The 16,917-nt window shown below is 46.0% G+C and overlaps 1 protein-coding gene across 5 annotated transcripts in view; it reads left to right on the top strand.

Moving 5' to 3' along the window:
- Window positions 1–16,917, top strand: part of SPoCk (secretory pathway calcium atpase) — a 117,851-nt gene that overhangs the window by 19,940 nt on the left and 80,994 nt on the right. For all 5 annotated transcript variants that reach the window (XM_065442991.2, XM_065442999.2, XM_065442996.2 and 2 more), the window contains exons 9-10: window positions 3,086–3,228; window positions 7,343–7,467. In XM_065442991.2, coding sequence (XP_065299063.1) covers window positions 3,086–3,228; window positions 7,343–7,467 — 268 coding nt within the window. The remainder of the gene's footprint in view (window positions 1–3,085; window positions 3,229–7,342; window positions 7,468–16,917) is intronic.

The following is a 16,917-nucleotide window of genomic DNA, read 5'->3' on the forward strand; positions in this document are numbered from 1 at the left end:
ATGGTTTCCAAATTTAAGCGAAGCCAGACTTTGATGAACTCGTCGTTGACATCACCGCTTTCACCACACATCACTTTGCAGCTGATGCCATGGCGATCCTTGAATCGCTGAATCCATTCATTAAGTGGCTTGAAGTCGTCGTGGCCTAAAAGAGCACCATGGGACTTCGCTTTTTGTTGGAGCATGGGGCCACTCACTGGTATGCTCTGAATCCTAACTTCACGGAACCATCTGAAGAGCGCTGCGTCCACGTCTTCGTACTTCGACGTGCGTATTCTCTTCAGTGACAGGGAAGACGAATCTTGCTGCAGTTGCTGCCGCAATTTGTCGTTGTTCTTGTATATAGTTGACACGGCTGTGTTGGAAACGCTGTATTTGGCCGCCACTGACACCTTCTTCAGCCCATTTTCTATGTCACTTATAACGCATTCCTTCTCCAGCGATAAGGCATGCCTCTTTCTCACACCGCTTGAAGACGCCACCGACGCCATGGTGACAAAAGCCCAACAACACACATGCACAGAGGACAGCTACGACACGACGAGGTCACGACGTGCACACACCAAATGCAACAAAGAAATTGAAGAAAAAAAGAATGAGTGCGTTGTCGCTGCTATCTCTTCTACCCCGCACTCCGCGCATCACGCCCCCTGATTGGACGCTGCTATAGTGACGAAATCACTCGCCCACCTGCCTCTCCCGCCCTTCTTCTCCTTTTTGTTTCAATTTTCGCAGCTGATCTCCACGCGCGCGCCCACGCTCCCCCTTCACCGCGTTTACACGCCCGGCAACCGTGCGGCTGTGCGGGCCATGCTCAACGCCTCCAAGAAAAGGCCGTGCTCCGTGCACCGATTTCATGGTCATGCGCTTAAGGGAACTGCGCTATAAGCGGTATTCTGCTTCACGCACCTACGCAATAAACGGTCCGCCTATACATTGAGTTATCTGGGATATATATTGGTGGTAAAAAAAAAACACGGTATAACCGGTCCCGTGCTAAAAGCGCTTACATTATATCTGGTCTGCACTGTATTGAATTGCACACCTCACAAACAGTGGACAACACTCGGCAAAAGCCAATGTCATGCACGTTGTCCCCCTGAATCCTTACAAACTATGAGCAACTGACTGACTTGGCGTGCGGGCTTCGTCTGCCAACGGAGAAATATCACTAGCTCTCGTAACAGAGGGCAGAAAGAGCACGAATGACTATAAAGATGGAGAGTAGAGAAGGAAGATGACGTTCAGCTGGCTGCCTCTGTAACAGTCCCAAAAAACTCCAACCGACTCGATTGATCTGCCTTGTATTCTTAAGCAAGCGTTTCGCACGTAACAATATGTTACCAATTGAAATTATGAGTACTGACTCCACTCAAATGGTGCATGGTTTAAGATTTTTTCAATGACACACTATACAGTAAAACCTTGTTAATACGACCCTCGTTAATTAGGAAAAATTGACTAATTCGAACTCATCCTCTGGTATCAAGTCAGGCATATGCATTATTTAATACAATCAAACTCTTCTTAATTAAGTTGTATTTGGCTGCACATCGGTTGATTCTGACAACTTGGACCTCGGCGAGCCCGGAGTGCTGCAAAGGTGTGACGCAAAAGAACAAGAATGGCACTAGCGTCCAACAGAAATGAAGTGGTGGAGTCTGCTTCACCATAGTCACCAGCGGAAATCCTACAGGAATGCCAGCAATGCCGGAACGCTTCGTGCCTCTTTGCGCCTATTGCCATCTTGAATCAGTGCATGCGTCGGCCCGTGTACGTTTAGAATTGCAAGATCGCCGTCCAAGATTGCGTCAATAGTGGCTGCGCTTTCGCCCGCAGCGGTTGCAGAGAACAGCAGTTTCGTTTTGACTCAGTGGGTGTGTCAGCTGTATGCCTTCATAACTGCATAGTCGCCATCCATGATCACATCAATAGCGATCGTGGTTTTGTCCACAGTCGTTAGCAAACGGTCATTTCGTGTTGACTCGGTGCAAAACTGTCGAGGATTAAGTGTACCGGCTATATCGCAATGAACGGACTATCAGTTCGTATCCAGCTCACTAGCGGAAAAAAAAAAAATTGGGATGTGCGCACGGTAGTGAAAAGCATGTCTCAAATGAAGGCGCACGCCGCGGCCGTGCTGTGAAGGAAGTTGCGTGGCCTTCGCTGCTGTGAGAGCCAATCAGTCACAGTGACAAGAAGTGCAGCTTCCGCGTTGCTTTTGTGCCAAATAGAAACAGGATTTGCTCAGTAAATAAAAGGGTGTTGACGTAAAGCATTTCATTATTGTTTTCCTGATGCCTTAATAATTCAACATTCGGTTAATTCGAACATTATTCTTGGTCCCATGAAATCTGAATTAACGAGGTTTTACTGTATTCTTTCTAGCATTGATAAATTTTTAATTTGTTTATTGATGGCTACTTAAAAAAATTATTTCCTTTGACATCATTTTACTATATTTACTTGAATGTAAGCTAATAGTTAAAAAAAATGAATGACCAAAGATTGGGGGTTAGCTTAGATTCAAGGACACGGTGTGGCTGTAACTGCCAGGCACTGCCATCTGTTGAAAGGTCGATACGATGAGGTAGAAAAAGATGTTGCTGATTTTGTCAGGGTGTGAAGAGCAGTGGTAATGTCTGTAACGATGGAGATGAAGCAGGCAGATGCGAAAGCAATCGTAAATGCTTGAGGCATCACTCAGGAGACCGTTAGATGCCTGTCTACTTCGACATGCCTTTGCCATGTCTACTTCACTTGGCCTGGTAGTGAACTGGGTCACGGCAACAAGGGGTGAAATTTTGGCCAGTCTGATAATGTGAGCATTCCAAAGGTGCAACATTGTGATTCTTCTTGCAGTCAAATGCCCTTTTTTCATTTGGCTTACATTCAAGTGAAGTTTTTTTTTTCTTCCCCCTCCCCCTTTTCTTTTCCTAACCTTCCAAATTTCGGGAGTCTGCCTGGAATTGAGGCTGGCCTAGATTCAGATAAATATGGCACTATATTTTCATATTAGCATTACAGGCATTACAGGCATTGTGCTTTATGTAGACTGCATCTGATTTATTATTTTTGTTGTCAGGCACCGAAAACACCACTACAAAGGAGTATGGACAGCTTAGGCAAACAGCTGTCATTATATTCATTTGGTATTATCGGTCTCATCATGCTTCTGGGCTGGATCCAGGGCAGGCCCCTGCTTGAAATGTTCAACATTGGTGTCAGGTCAGTTGGAAGTTGCACTTGCTATTTTGTTGATTCCAGTGTGTACCATAATGGTCACCTGAGCATGAAGTAAGGTTTTGACACTGTGCATAGTTATTAATGTGAAAGCATTATATGCCCCATTACGTGAAAATTCGTCGGCGTGACCGAAAGGTACCAAAAATGCCCGATGCTGCAAAGAGCAAGGACACATAAAAAATGCTCGGATTGACATCAAATTTGTCAGGCAGGTTTCTGTAAACAAAGTAAATTAATGCCTTTGAAAAGAAAATTTGGTAAATTTTGGTCTGGGTGCCAATCGAACCCAAGCCTCTAGGGTGCGTACACTTCCCTAACGCCATGGTGGCTCTACAGTTCTGGTTGACTGAAGGTGTGACTAGTGTGTGCATCATTGCACACGGGAAAGCGCGCGCATTTTTATTTGGCCTAACTGAGGCGCAGTTAGAATACAGGTGAAAGCTTGCGTGGACAAGGAACACGTGGAAAAAGGCATTTCATCATAGAGACTATAATGCTTTCACATTCTCACTTGTAAGCAGTCTTAAGTGTCTCTGCCGAATTTTTATCATGCCATAGTTGAACTCTTGCACAGTAAACAGCAACTTACCAGGACATAAACTGCAACAGTACTTGTAATTCTCAGTCAGTAATTCACAAAAATCCATGCACTAAAATTTCTGCCTCAGCAGTAATTTTCTTTCTGGCATTTCATCTTTCTTTATGGCAATTACCTGCCTTTTGGTGATGACGTGAAATCAGGAGACTGCACTCAGATTATAGGTACTGAGCAGACATCTCGGGATTTCCAGCTCACATAGAAGGCATCATTCTTAGCAACTTTTCCACCACCTTATGAGAAATCAAGCTCTTTGTTAGACTGCAGTATAAACCATTACTTCGGGACAGAGAGCACCCTGCATGTAAACTGTTGTGTGCATGTTCAAAGCTCGCATACTGCTGACTCTGCAGTGCTTTTAAATGGGGTGTTCCGCAGCTTTACAGTCCAGAAGGCATTATGGTGACGCTCTGGGAGCTCTCGTTAGGAAGGTATATAGGGGTTAGCGTCCATTCCTTTTAGGTCAGAGCACAAAAATCCAACAGTTTTCTCATTCATATTACCAGCTAAAAGTGTAGAGCTTCTAACAACCGCCCTGCTTTTAGTGTGTTTTTAATGTCAAGGTTGTAATGTAATGTCAAGATGTGCACCTGCTTTTTTATCCACATTACGTGTAATGGACATTTATGTTGGGATAGGAGTGTTTATCACTGTGCAAGGTAATGGTGCCATGCACGTTTCATCTATCTAACATGAAATTTGTACTGGAATAAGACTCTTTAGCAATATGCACAGCTATTGCACAATGCATGTTTAGCATCACTAGACTGCTATGAAGGAAGGGGGAGCCAACGTGTGGGGATGCGCGACTCTCACGCGTCCCCTGATATGTTGTTTTTTTGCATGGCTTCCGTAATTCGGCTTTGTCGCGTGACCTGGGGCCCGCGGTGGTCAATGTGGTCGAAGCACAGTACGAGAGATGGCGCGAGTGTTGCGCTGCTAACGCCGCCTCACGGCGGGGTTACTTGGGCACGTAAAGGAAAAGGCTCTTCCTCTTTGGCGGTAGGTCGGCAAGTGCGGCGGTCGTTCCGCGTGTGCCCCGATCCATGCTTCTGCAAGACCGTCTCGTGAGCCTCATGCGAATGTGCCACCGTTCGCATGACTGTACGCGCGAATGACCAGGCGTTGGGATCCAGCATGGGGCGAACATATTCGCTCGCTATCGTGCCGCGGTGAGTCGGACTTCCGCGATTTGTCATGCGCCCATCGGCACGTTTTGTGGATAGCAACTCGGCTAGCAGGCATTGATCTATGAAAGGTGCAATAAATGTCCTTGTGATTGTTTGCACTACTGTGTTGTTGTTCCTTTGTCCCATGAGCACGGGTGTGAGAATCCCACATCTGGCTGCCCAACGTAGGGCTCTTGGGGCATCGGACGATAGTTTTAACAGTTTTGCTTCGGTCGAGACCTTTGAACCGAAGCATAGGGCTAGAGTGGATTTTAACCGCTAGCGTCGGCAGCGTGCTTTCTTGAGCGAGGCGACAGTGGCTGTTGTGTGTTTGAGCTTTTCAACATGCTAAGCCTTTTCGCAAGTGTTTTTTTTTTTTTTAATGACATTCGTCAGTACGAGAGCCACGTGGTCTGTATCCTGGGAGAGCAAGGCTTAACGCCCGCAGAGCATTGGCAAGCCTGAAGCGAGTGAGTACGGAAGCCTCGTGGGTGGTCCGAATTTCTTATGTAAATAGCTTCTTCTATTTCTTTGACTCTAATGAAGTTGTGGCTCTGGGAGCCGGGTGGCCGCGGGCCACGGGTGCCGCTATGGGCTGACTGGTATTGCAGCCTGGCACCGGGCGCTCCGGCACCATCTGGGACGGTGGGCGCTGTCAACTCGGATGCTGTGTGTACCGAGTGGGGTAGGACCACCTAACAAAGCTGATGTTTCCTCGCGGCTGCCTGTTTTGCGGCCATTTTGGGTGTTGTTTTTTTTGGATGCCGGTTCTTGTCAGGGTAGCGACGCTTTAGGCATAAGGCTTTACGAAGCTGCCTGGCGCACGTGGAGGGATACAACCTGGTGGACCATGGCGTTGAGGTGTTGCACTTTGCTTCCCTCATTCTAGTTAGCCTCGCACGAATTGAGATTACTTGTTCAACTCAAGAAAGTGAGCTTCGTTCACGTGAACTTAGCATCTGAGTAGCTGCCCGATCTTTTGCTAGCCGAGTTGAACATCGTACCGCGTGGCTGATGCGCATGCAGAATTCCTCTCTCTTGCACTACTTTAGTGTTTGCCGAATGTGTTGAGTTTACGCAGCGTGATTGGAGTCACCCCTGGTTGATGCTGTGGCCAGTTCGGCGCAGCGACTTCAGCGTTCCGGAGTCCCGGCCTGGAATCGTGCTGTCGAGTCTGCAGAGCGGCTGCTCTGACCAGTGGACGCCACTGGTGTACCCAAGGACATTGTCGGCTCGCATGTTATGGACAGCGTGTGGACATTTCCTCGGCGCTGCTACTGTTGCATGTACTACCTTATTTGCGAATCATGTGTTGATGTTAGACCATGTGACATGTTTCGCTGGAATATGTAGTGATTTAAGGTAGGGGGGATGTGGGGAAGCGCGACTCTCACGTGTCCCCTAATATGTTGTTTTCCTGCATGGCTCTCGTCTCCTGTGATCCAGCTTCGCCGCGTGGCCTGGGACCCGCAGCAGTTGGTGGGGTTGAAGCGCAGTATGAGAGATGGGGCGAGTGTTGCGCTGCTAACGCCGCCTCACGGCAGGGTTACTTGGGCGCGTAAAGGAGAAGGCTCTTCTTCCTCTTTGGTTTGAGGTCGTCAAGCGGCTCGGACGTTCCGCGCGTGCGCCGATCCATGGTCTGCGAGACCGTCTCGTGAGGCCTCGTGCGAATGCTCCACCGTTTGCGTGACCGTACGCGCGAACGACCAGACATTGGGATCCAGCATAAGGCAAACATGTTTGCTCGCTATCCGGTCGTGGTGAGTCGGACTTCCTAGATTTGTTGCGCGCCCGTCGACATGTTTTGGCGATAGCAACTCGGCTAGCAGGCATCGATCTATGGAAGGTGCAATAAATTCCCTTGTAATTGTTTGCACTACTGTGTTGTCATTTCTTTGTCCCAAGAGCACGGGAGGAGAACCCCACAAACGTCACTGTCAACGTTCCTTCTAAGTGTGCTTCACTGCATGTCCATGTACATTCTTTCAGAACAACTCACAATGCTCCCACCTATTTTTCAGATCAGTATGACTGCTTCTGTGCCACCAAAAATTTTCATGTGATCGCAGCTGAGTGCCCTATGCCTGGGCAAAACTTCATCCTGCACACTCATTGAAAAATTTAGAGAAAATATTGGTCAGTTCTGCCTGATTTTTGGAAGTAGTCAAGTCATGTGCATCCATGTTCAATCTGTAGTTTTCTCCTGATCTCATGGTGACCACTTTATGGTAAAAATGTTTATGGTAATGAGTTTTACAGTAGCAGGATTCAGCTGTGCCTGCTGTTGCTTTGGGCTTCCTTATATGTGTCTTCATCTTTCTTGTTGAAGCCTTGCCGTGGCAGCTATCCCTGAAGGTCTGCCTATTGTGGTCACAGTCACCCTCGCCCTTGGAGTGATGCGCATGGCAAAGCGTAAGGCCATCATCAAGAAACTGCCAACTGTGGAAACTTTAGGTGGGAAACTTGTTTTGTGCTCTGTCTGTGGTGAAGCAAAAGAACAAAGTTTGCATGAAAGGCTGCATTAATTCTAGTTAAAAGTTTTCTAAGAATGACAAACTAAAAGATATAGTTAGCCCTATGTATATCTCCGGAGACCCCTCGAACAGTGTATTGCACATTGCCTTTGCTTTCAAGTTCAACTCGTAAGTTCGTATGTAAAATACTGTATTCACTTGTGTAAGGATTGCCCTAGTGTAAGGCCTGCACCCCCAATTTGGGAGTGTGAAAATTTGGAAAAAAAGTTTCACTAAGCTTCATGTGCATACCCGAGTGCTGGTTAATTTCCACGAGCCGCTACTAGATGGCATTAGTTGTAATGCCAACGACACCTTTATTCATCGCTGTATGTCACACTCAGTGCCAAACTTGCCATGCTGCAACCTTGGCCGCTGACTCCGACAAATCGGCATGGTGGCACTGATTAGGCTGAGTGAGCAGGTGCAGCAAACCGCTGCACCCACCAGGAGGCTTTCCCTTGCAATATTTGTACCAGTAGACTAAATCTGCAATTGTGTGTAACATAACGTGCATGGTATAGGCTGATGGCCATATGCGAGAAGCAGAGCCTGGGTCCGCGAATGATCAGCTTGAAACTTCTTCAAATGCCACTATGTTTGTGTGTGCACTTATGGACGGAACAGCATAAGCTCACACGTGGGCATAAAGCTAACAAAGTTACAAACTAAGACAGCCTAAACTGACAGTGTCACGGAGATCAGACCATCTGTACAGTATCCGCACTTCACGATGACACGTGATGCACATCGGGCTGTGCAATGGAAAAATGTCAAACGCATTGGTGACCTTGGCCATCATGAAATTTCAAGTAACCTTTAATGAAGCACAACACTGACCAAAAGCTTGTAAACAAATTTTCTTTCTTCTGTGCTGCTATTCTGAAGAACAGCAAAATCAGTTTTACTGTTGCAGTTTTTTTTTTTTAACTGTCCAATTATTCGGTCAATTTTGCGACATTGTCTGTCTCCAAAAAAATCGATCAGCCACTATAAATGTGTTCATAGTCAACTGCCAGGAGTTGTGTTAGTTTGTATTACAGCCTGAATATAGTCGAGGGTCCATTGAGTACCTATAAGCCTGCCTCCTAGCTATAAGCCTACCCAGAAAGAAATCCTAAAAAAAAAAAAGCCTGTGCCTTACACAAGTAAATATAATATTTATCTGGGATGTTCATGCCAAACTGCATGGAAGTGGTTTAGTGATATTGTAGTCAGCTACAGAGAGATAGACACTATTTTAATCTTCACCACTGTTGTCAGAAACAATGAAAAGCTCTCAAGAGGTGCGTTCCAAATACCGTAAGTTGACGTGAATTTTCAGGATGTAGTGTCAACATGCCAACCTACCATGCGATGTTTTACCTCTATCTTTCTCTGTGAACAACAAAAAAAAAAAGCGGTTTCCACAACTACTAACACGAGGTGACTGCTACTTTCTCCATGTGCATGGAGATGCTGCAGTTGACATAACTTTGAAGAAAAAAAATGAGATTTTCACATTCATAATGTACCAGTTGCTAATAAGAACTGACTTGAAAAGAGATCATCTTCGTGAGCTGTCTTCAGGTCTCAGAAGGATATAATGTAATGGTGTGCAAGTACCAAATAGTAGATTTCGAATCGAATCAGGAAAAAAAAGCCAAATATTCAATCGAATATCAGAAACTATTTCATAAAATTGAATGCCTAGAAATTGTGGTCAAGAAAATACGGTGCTGCTTATGCTTGGAAGTCTCCTAGCATTGCAAACAAGAATCTAGCAAGCTATCATATCATAAGAAGCCAACAAACAAAGACACCAAGGACAGTATAGGGGAAATTACTTGTACTTATTAATTGAACTAAAGAAATGATTAGTGGAAATTAATGTGGATGAAAAACAACTGGGCGAAGGTGGGCCTTGAACCCACGTCTTCGCATTACACGTGCCATATTCTTATGAATTGAGCTACCGCGGCGGCATTTTCCAATCCACTTTTTAAGGTATTTATGTTTATCAGCTAGAATTAAACCTGAGAATGTTAGCCAGCGCCACCACTCACAGCCCTGACGGTGGATGTGAAACATCCTTTCTGTCGCAGGCGTCACGTATACGTGATCTTTTGGGGTGAAGGCAACTGATCAATAAACCCACACTGGCCGCAGGTGGGGCCTGAACCCACATCTTCGCATTACACGTGCATCAGCAAGCTATTGGTCACATAAGTACATAGAAATCAAGATATACAGCACGGTCTACTCTTATTGAGGGGAACACCAAATTAGTATAGCAGCACTGATTACAGCTCAGTTGTAGTATATGAAGGTCTGGGAAATATTTTTTATCAGTATAATTTATGTTGAACAGAATCGAGTGCTTTGTTTCCTCTGAAACTAATGAATTTGTGATGGTTGTATTGAATACCAATGGGGTTGTTAGTTTAATGCTGTACATGTGTTTTGTGGCAATCATTTATTTATTGCATAGGAAGTGTTGCTTTTCAGTTATCTCAACTTTACGGCAGGTGGTTTTCGCAAGGCCAATTTGCGCTACAGAAGAAAGGACCGCATATCACGTGACTGTTCCTGCCGACGCCTACAGTGAAGTGCATGTGCCATTCGCTCCGTTTCATTGTCAGGTCCCCCCCCCCACCCTTTCATCCCCTTGTTTATCTGCCATCCCCGCCAATGCATGCAACCACGTCATGACACTTTCGTGCCCGTCATGTAAATCCAACGCTAGTTTTGTGGCAGGCTTCTCAAAGCTGCAAAAGAAGAAAAACAAACGATGTGGCTCTACAAACGGCATCGGTAACAAGAGATTGCCGTTCCCTATATCGCAAAGATTATGACCGGGAACAACATTGCTAGCATCCAGAGTATTCACTTTCATTTGTGAGGCAATTTTCGAGTGTCGCGCGGCTGCTGTCAATGTATCTGCATCAATTGGCACCCAACCGTAACTTAATTGCCGGCGTCTTGATGAAGCAGCGCCAATTAGGCCTAATGGCCTAGGCAGTGTGGCCATGACGAAAATTCTCTGCTGGCCGATGTAGTAACGGGCAGCAAGCCGTCGTAGGATGCTTGTTACTAGTACCGCTAGTAAAGTGAAAGATAAACCAAGAAACCTTTCCGGGGGAGCCCTTGCTCAGCTGTGGATTGAAATTCAAGGGCTGTTGGCGGCGGCCAGCAAGCTAGGCCTATGCCATCCCTCAGCGATTGCAAGCTCGCCTGGCTTGTGTAGTAGCTTCGACGGGGCGGCCGGATGCGGGACCTGTGGCATGAGGCCTAATGGCCTGGTGCGAAGCGCCGCAAAAGAAGGGCCAGGCTGCTCAAGTCGGGGACCAAACAAAGGATGACTTTATTCCAGCGAGGGGAAATGCAGCAGGTATACTTACAGCAATTGGCGCTGAGTGGCACCTTGAGGTAACGATTCGAAACCAAAACAGGATATTACATCACCTCTCCCTTGAGTGAAAAATGTGCCATTCGCTTCCTCGCAACAAAAGCAAGTCATGAGTTACAGAAGAACACAGAAGTGTAAGCATTACACAATGAAGATTTTCCAGTGTAAGTTCTGGACATGTTATCATTTATCATTATAGAATGAATAGAATTTTCTACTAGTATCAGTTATGGACATGTATCATCTACAAATTTTAGTTTGTGTTGGCCTAATGGAAAAATAAACACAGTGGAAATGCTGCTCACTACATGCTATGTTGTTTAACTTGAAATGAATTGACTAGAGATGATCACATGTGAGCACTGTAAGACAAGGGCTGGTCATGACATCTTTATACAGTAGAAAATTCAGGTACATGTGCCTATCACAGGCTTTTTTTTTTCTAAGCAGACGTCTAGGCTTCCACAATTTGAAAGAAAGCAGCATACACATAAAGACACCGAAAATGAACACACGTTCATGAACACAATTGCACTGCAGTTTTGAAGAGTACCCATCTTGGGAGTACAATGATGAGGTACACACTTGCAGACACACGCCATACATGATAAGAGCTCACTGAGCAAAGAAACAGACAATGCGAACATCCGTGTGTCCCCTTGGACAACACTGATGGGTGGCTCACTCGCTCTGAGCTTGACTTGAAACAGCTCTGTGGCTGCTGTGGATTGAAGATTGTGTGCATAGGGCGCATTACACTGCATGAAACTGCAGGACCTAAGTAATATGCAAGAGACTTTTTGGCATATAAAAAGACGAATTCGTGTGATGGTCAGTACGGTAGTGATAATGTGCGTACTGCACGTTTACGCTGCAAGAAATGTAAGGTAAAAAAGATGTGAGGTATCCTTTCTGTGAGGATACTACAAACTCGACAAGGTTTTTTTTTTTTTTTTTTGTAAAGTTGAATATGGTCCTACCACTAGGATCCACTGTTTAGGCTGCAAGTGACATGCAGTATAGCAGTAAATGCAGAGTAACTTGGAGACGTGCGCATTGTACCTCTATGCTGCCAGAAATTCTCCCTTTTGAAGGATACAACTTGTGTACTATCTACCTTACAAAACGTGAAAGGAAAGACATTTTTGGCGTAAGAGCCAAATTCACATGGGAGGGTTGAAACCTCTGTAGACAATAAACCAAGGCAGAAAGCTACTTGTAAACATAATCCTTAAACTGTACTGAAGGTTTTCTATGACGTGTAGACCTACGGAGGACTGATTCTGGTTTTAGAGTGGGATCAGAGGAATTGTTACTCATACAGGAGAACTGGAATGTGTGTCGGCGTCCTGAGTGCCTTCAAGAGCTGTCTTGGGAGGGAGTGTAGGAAGGAAGTTCAGGAGACCTTTTTGCCTGGGATGAACCCAGTCGTTGGGGTGAAACAGGCAGTTGTCATAAAGTGGATGCAGCAGGAAAATGGGTACCAGTAGGAATGAAGACAGTAGCATGAGCGAGTCGATGCAACAGTTCGTCAGCCCTCGGTAGTGGAAAGGCATCGATGACTATAGCCTTGTTGGGTTCTCTAAGATCGATGTAAAGTCGAATGGAATTGTCTTTCTTTGGAACCACGACGAGTGGAGAAATCCACTCGGACGCTGAGACTCGTTCGGTGATATCAGCTGATTCCAGCCGTTGCAGTTCGGCGGAGACTTGCTCACGGAGAACCAGAGGTAGAGGATGCAGTTTCGCTGAGACTGGTTGCACTGAAGCTCGAAGACGAACATTGTGGATGAAGCCCTTTACAAGTCCCAATTGCCCGGAGTACTAATGGGCGAACTCCGATGGAGCGTTGTGCGGAAGAGACGAAAGCTGAACACTTGGCTTGGCTGGAACTCCTGACACTTGTTGACATGTGAGCAAAGACCCTTGAATGTCAATGCCCAAAGCTTGAATGGCATTTAAGCCTAGAAGAGAAGTGCCTTGATTCGTGATGTGAAATGTCACTACTGCAGCCTTGTTGCAGCGCTTGACAAGCACGGTGAAATGGCCTGAATGCAAAATTTCTTGCTGAGAATAATTCTTGAGTCGAAGACTCGAAGGAGTTAAGGGAAAAACCTTGAAATGTTCTTTTTACGGGGAGCTGTTCATCAGCGACACCGTAGCTCCTGTATCCATGAACAACTTGAGTGTAGTATTCGGAATGAGGACTTCGGCGTAAATTGTTGCTGGACGGAAATTTGGTGCTTGAATTGTAAGCACAGACTGATTGGCTGATTCTGCATCGGCGGTAGTGGAAACAAGCTGCATTCGAGCACGGGACTGTTGATGCGTTCGGTTCCTCGAACGGCAAACTGAAGCTTAGTGTCCCACTTTTCCGCACGCACGGCAAGTGACGTGCTTGGCCGGACAGACTGGATCGGATGCGATGTGGTGAGTTGAACCATATCGGTAACAATGAACTGCGATACCTCGACTGGCTTCGCGGAGTTCGGGTTGGATGCTATGTTCGCCAGCCTCACCAGCTCGCGACTTCCTGTCATGTCGTTGAGTGCCATCTTGAACTTGCCGGGTCAAGGGAGAAGGGTGGCGGTGACCACCATCTTGCGCGTCCGGGCGAGGAAGGTGATGGCTGTCGACACCATCTTAGCATTGTGTTGAGACGCGCTGGACAGACGAGCTGTTGGACTTGGAAGTTCCTTGTCAACTTGCTTCACGCTTCATCTGATTTTTTCGGCTTTCTTGAGCGTGAGGGACGATCCTTTGTAGAGTAACCTTTCTCGTATTCTTGCTGATGCGACGGCTTGCAAGATTAAGTCGCGAAGGGACTTGTTGTGCCAAGCGCCGAACACACAAGCAGGCGCTAGCCTTTGCAACGTGGTGACGAACTCCTGAAAGGTTTCCCCAGGTTGTTGCTTCCTGTTGCTGAAGATAATACGGTGCACCAGGAGATTGGTGCTTTTTTTGTAATGCTGGTCGAAGATGCGAAGAATGTCTTCGAATGTTGTAACTGAGCATGTTGTCAGGTCCGTTTGCAACGCGAGGTTGTCGTAGAGACGCTGACCCTCGAAACCTAAGTTACTTAGTAAAATGGCTTTCTTCCTGCCGTCTTGTAGTGCCTCTCCTCCGGTCGCGTGCAAAAAGAACGCTTCCACGTGAGCCACGGTACCGCAGGAGTACCGGGTAGGGCAAGGAAAGGCGGCATGGAGGGTGCGAACACCATGCTGGGCACCGAGAGCATAGGCAGAGGAGTTGAGGTTGGCGGAGAAGCAGACGTAGTTTCGCATCTTGCATGCCGGAAGCAGGAATAGAATGGCAGAGGCAAGTAGTAAGCAGAAAATAGTTTACCTCGTTGCCAGTTTGTAGTAGCTTCAACGGGGCAGCCGGACGCGGGACCTACGGCATGAGGCCTAACAGCCTGGCGCAAAGCGCTGCAAAAGAAGAGCCGGACTGCTCAAGTTGGGGACCAAACAAAGAATGACTTTATTTCAGCAAGGGGAAAAGCAGCAGCTATACAGCAGCCCTGAGGTAATGATTCGAAACCGAAACAGAATATTACAGCTTGCTCGTTATTTTCCGTCGGCACTGATAGAATCAAATATATTGCAATTTAAGTGCAACATAATTGTGTACATGTTGTTCTTACCAACATAGGTGTTTTATTACGAGCTGCATGCGGTCGTGTTGCAAGCGCCAACCAGCAAGCTAGGCCTGCCAGCTCCTAGTTATCGGCGGCTGTCAAAAGAGCTGACACTGTGGACGTGGTCTTGCAGAAACACGTCTACACTGCTCGTATAGTCGTGTTTATATTGGCATCTTTTGTTTAAAACGAATGATCTGTGCAAACAAGTTTGTTTTCACTTCATTTGCGAAGTCATTCCAAGAATTCATGCAGGGGTGCCGGTTCTGGGTGCAGCTATGCGCTGCTCTCTCATACGTAACATGTGTCCCGAATCGTCGTATGCGGCAAGTCGGACTCTAACACGTCATATTACAGATCGCATGCAAGATCGCACAATTTGTCTTGCGCTTTATTCACAAGTGACACCGCATGTTTGACCAAAATGGGACTGACGAAGGCTTAGGCTGTGCAGCTAAACAATGCAGCTAAACAGTAAATTTATTTCTTACTGAATTGTGTCATTTTATGTTATTTATTATGCAGTTTCATAAAAAGTTGAAAACACTTTTAGCCAAGTGGTCCGGTGAAAATGCATGAAGCGGTGAACAGGGTGAAGAAAAGGAGGGGGCGCTTGCTCGGAATTTTCTGGTATGTTTATACGAGGGGCTCATCATGTGGTCAGATCCTAGCATGCGGGTTATTGACGACTGTTGAATTGGCGTAAATTTTGTCGCCACATACCCAACACACGATCTATGTGCCTATCAATGTCTAATCAGCCCGATCATCACACTTTGCGAAATATGTGCTGCTTAATTAATGGAAGTCGACTGTATCATCTTATATTAGTATGAATACTTTTCTTTTTCTTGGCTTTTTCTTGCCTTATACGGTATATATTTATTTATTTATTTATTTATTTATTTATTTATTTATTTTCAATTTGTTGTCATGCCTCTCTCCTTGGCACTTCTGTCTGTACACCAAAAGACTGATGCTTCCAAGCACACTGATGCAGTGTACTGGCTTAGGAAATGCCAGTAAGCTTGTCTGCAATATTGCTGCCAATTTGGTGGCTGCATTGTGCCTCCAAAACTCACAAATCCTATCCTTCGGTGCTTCTGTTTACCCGTTTGGTGACAGGCTTCCAGGATGCAGGCTCCTAGCACTGTGGAGACTGTGACCTGGAGGGAATCATCAACTACATTACAGCCTTGGCAGAATTCTTACACAATTGGTACTTCTCTAAATCTGTAAACTATCAACATTCAATACTCTTTTTAATGAACACGTATTTAATAAAATATTGAATATAAATCAATTTAAATAAATTTTGGGGGTGTACTTGCGAAAACCACAATGATTATGAGGCACACTGTAATGGGGAACTCTGGATTAGTTTTGACCATCTGGGGTTGTTTAATGTGCATCTAAATCTAAGTACGCGGGTGATTTTGCATCTTGCCCCCATAGAAATCCAGCCACCGTGGCCCGGAATATAAACTGCTACCGTGCTTAGCAGTGCAACGCTATAGCCACTAAGTTACCATGGCAGGTGAATATAACAAAGTAAATCTAACATGTTTGTCTCCGATATCACCATGTAACAAACACATGTTCATAAGGGAGTGTAGGATGCAATGATGGTATTTTCCTGTCAGATATGGCTTTGTTGCAGCAATGTTCAACTGATTATAAAATTGAAATTCAGGAGAGAAGATGGAATGTCTATGCACCAACCATCTGACCTTCTTTTTTAGTTTGTGTGTTTGCATAGCTGTAAAGCATCTTGCTGACTACCGTGCTGTTTTTGATGCAAAACCATCATATGGCCCATTGAGCATAAAAGACTGTGTCTGTCATCTGGACAAGCGAAAAACAGCACCTAAATTCCCATTGGCTGCAATGCAACGTCGTGAGCATGCCTCGACGGAGCAGGGCGGGCGAAAGGGTGCACCTGCTGCCGCAATAGCATGCCATTTGCTGCATGAGGGTAGAGGGCATCGCCATTACACCACGCCATCCTCGCTTTCGCTCTTGGAAGCCTTTGTTATCCGTGCATTCCTTGTTCGCGCAAGCTCTCGCCTGTGGTATAACTGTGGCTTGGTAAGGCCAAATCAAGATGTGCCAAGCCAACCCTTTCTAGATAGTTGCCGTGTGCACTCTGCTTTATGATGTTAGGCTTCTTGGACCGAAATTTCCATTTTCAAAGCGGTGATGCTAAAATCACCATGGCTTACTCGAGAGCGTCCCTATTAGATCCTACGGCAGTCAAGCAAGGTAGCATGACGTCACGGATCAAGGTGCACTGGCTTTCGGCTATCTAGGAGGCATTGGCCAACTGTCTCAATGTGCTCGCTTGCCCGTGAGGAGTTCATAACTTG

Source organism: Dermacentor albipictus, chromosome 1, assembly GCF_038994185.2.
Source record: "Dermacentor albipictus isolate Rhodes 1998 colony chromosome 1, USDA_Dalb.pri_finalv2, whole genome shotgun sequence".
Taxonomy (NCBI): domain Eukaryota; kingdom Metazoa; phylum Arthropoda; class Arachnida; order Ixodida; family Ixodidae; genus Dermacentor; species Dermacentor albipictus.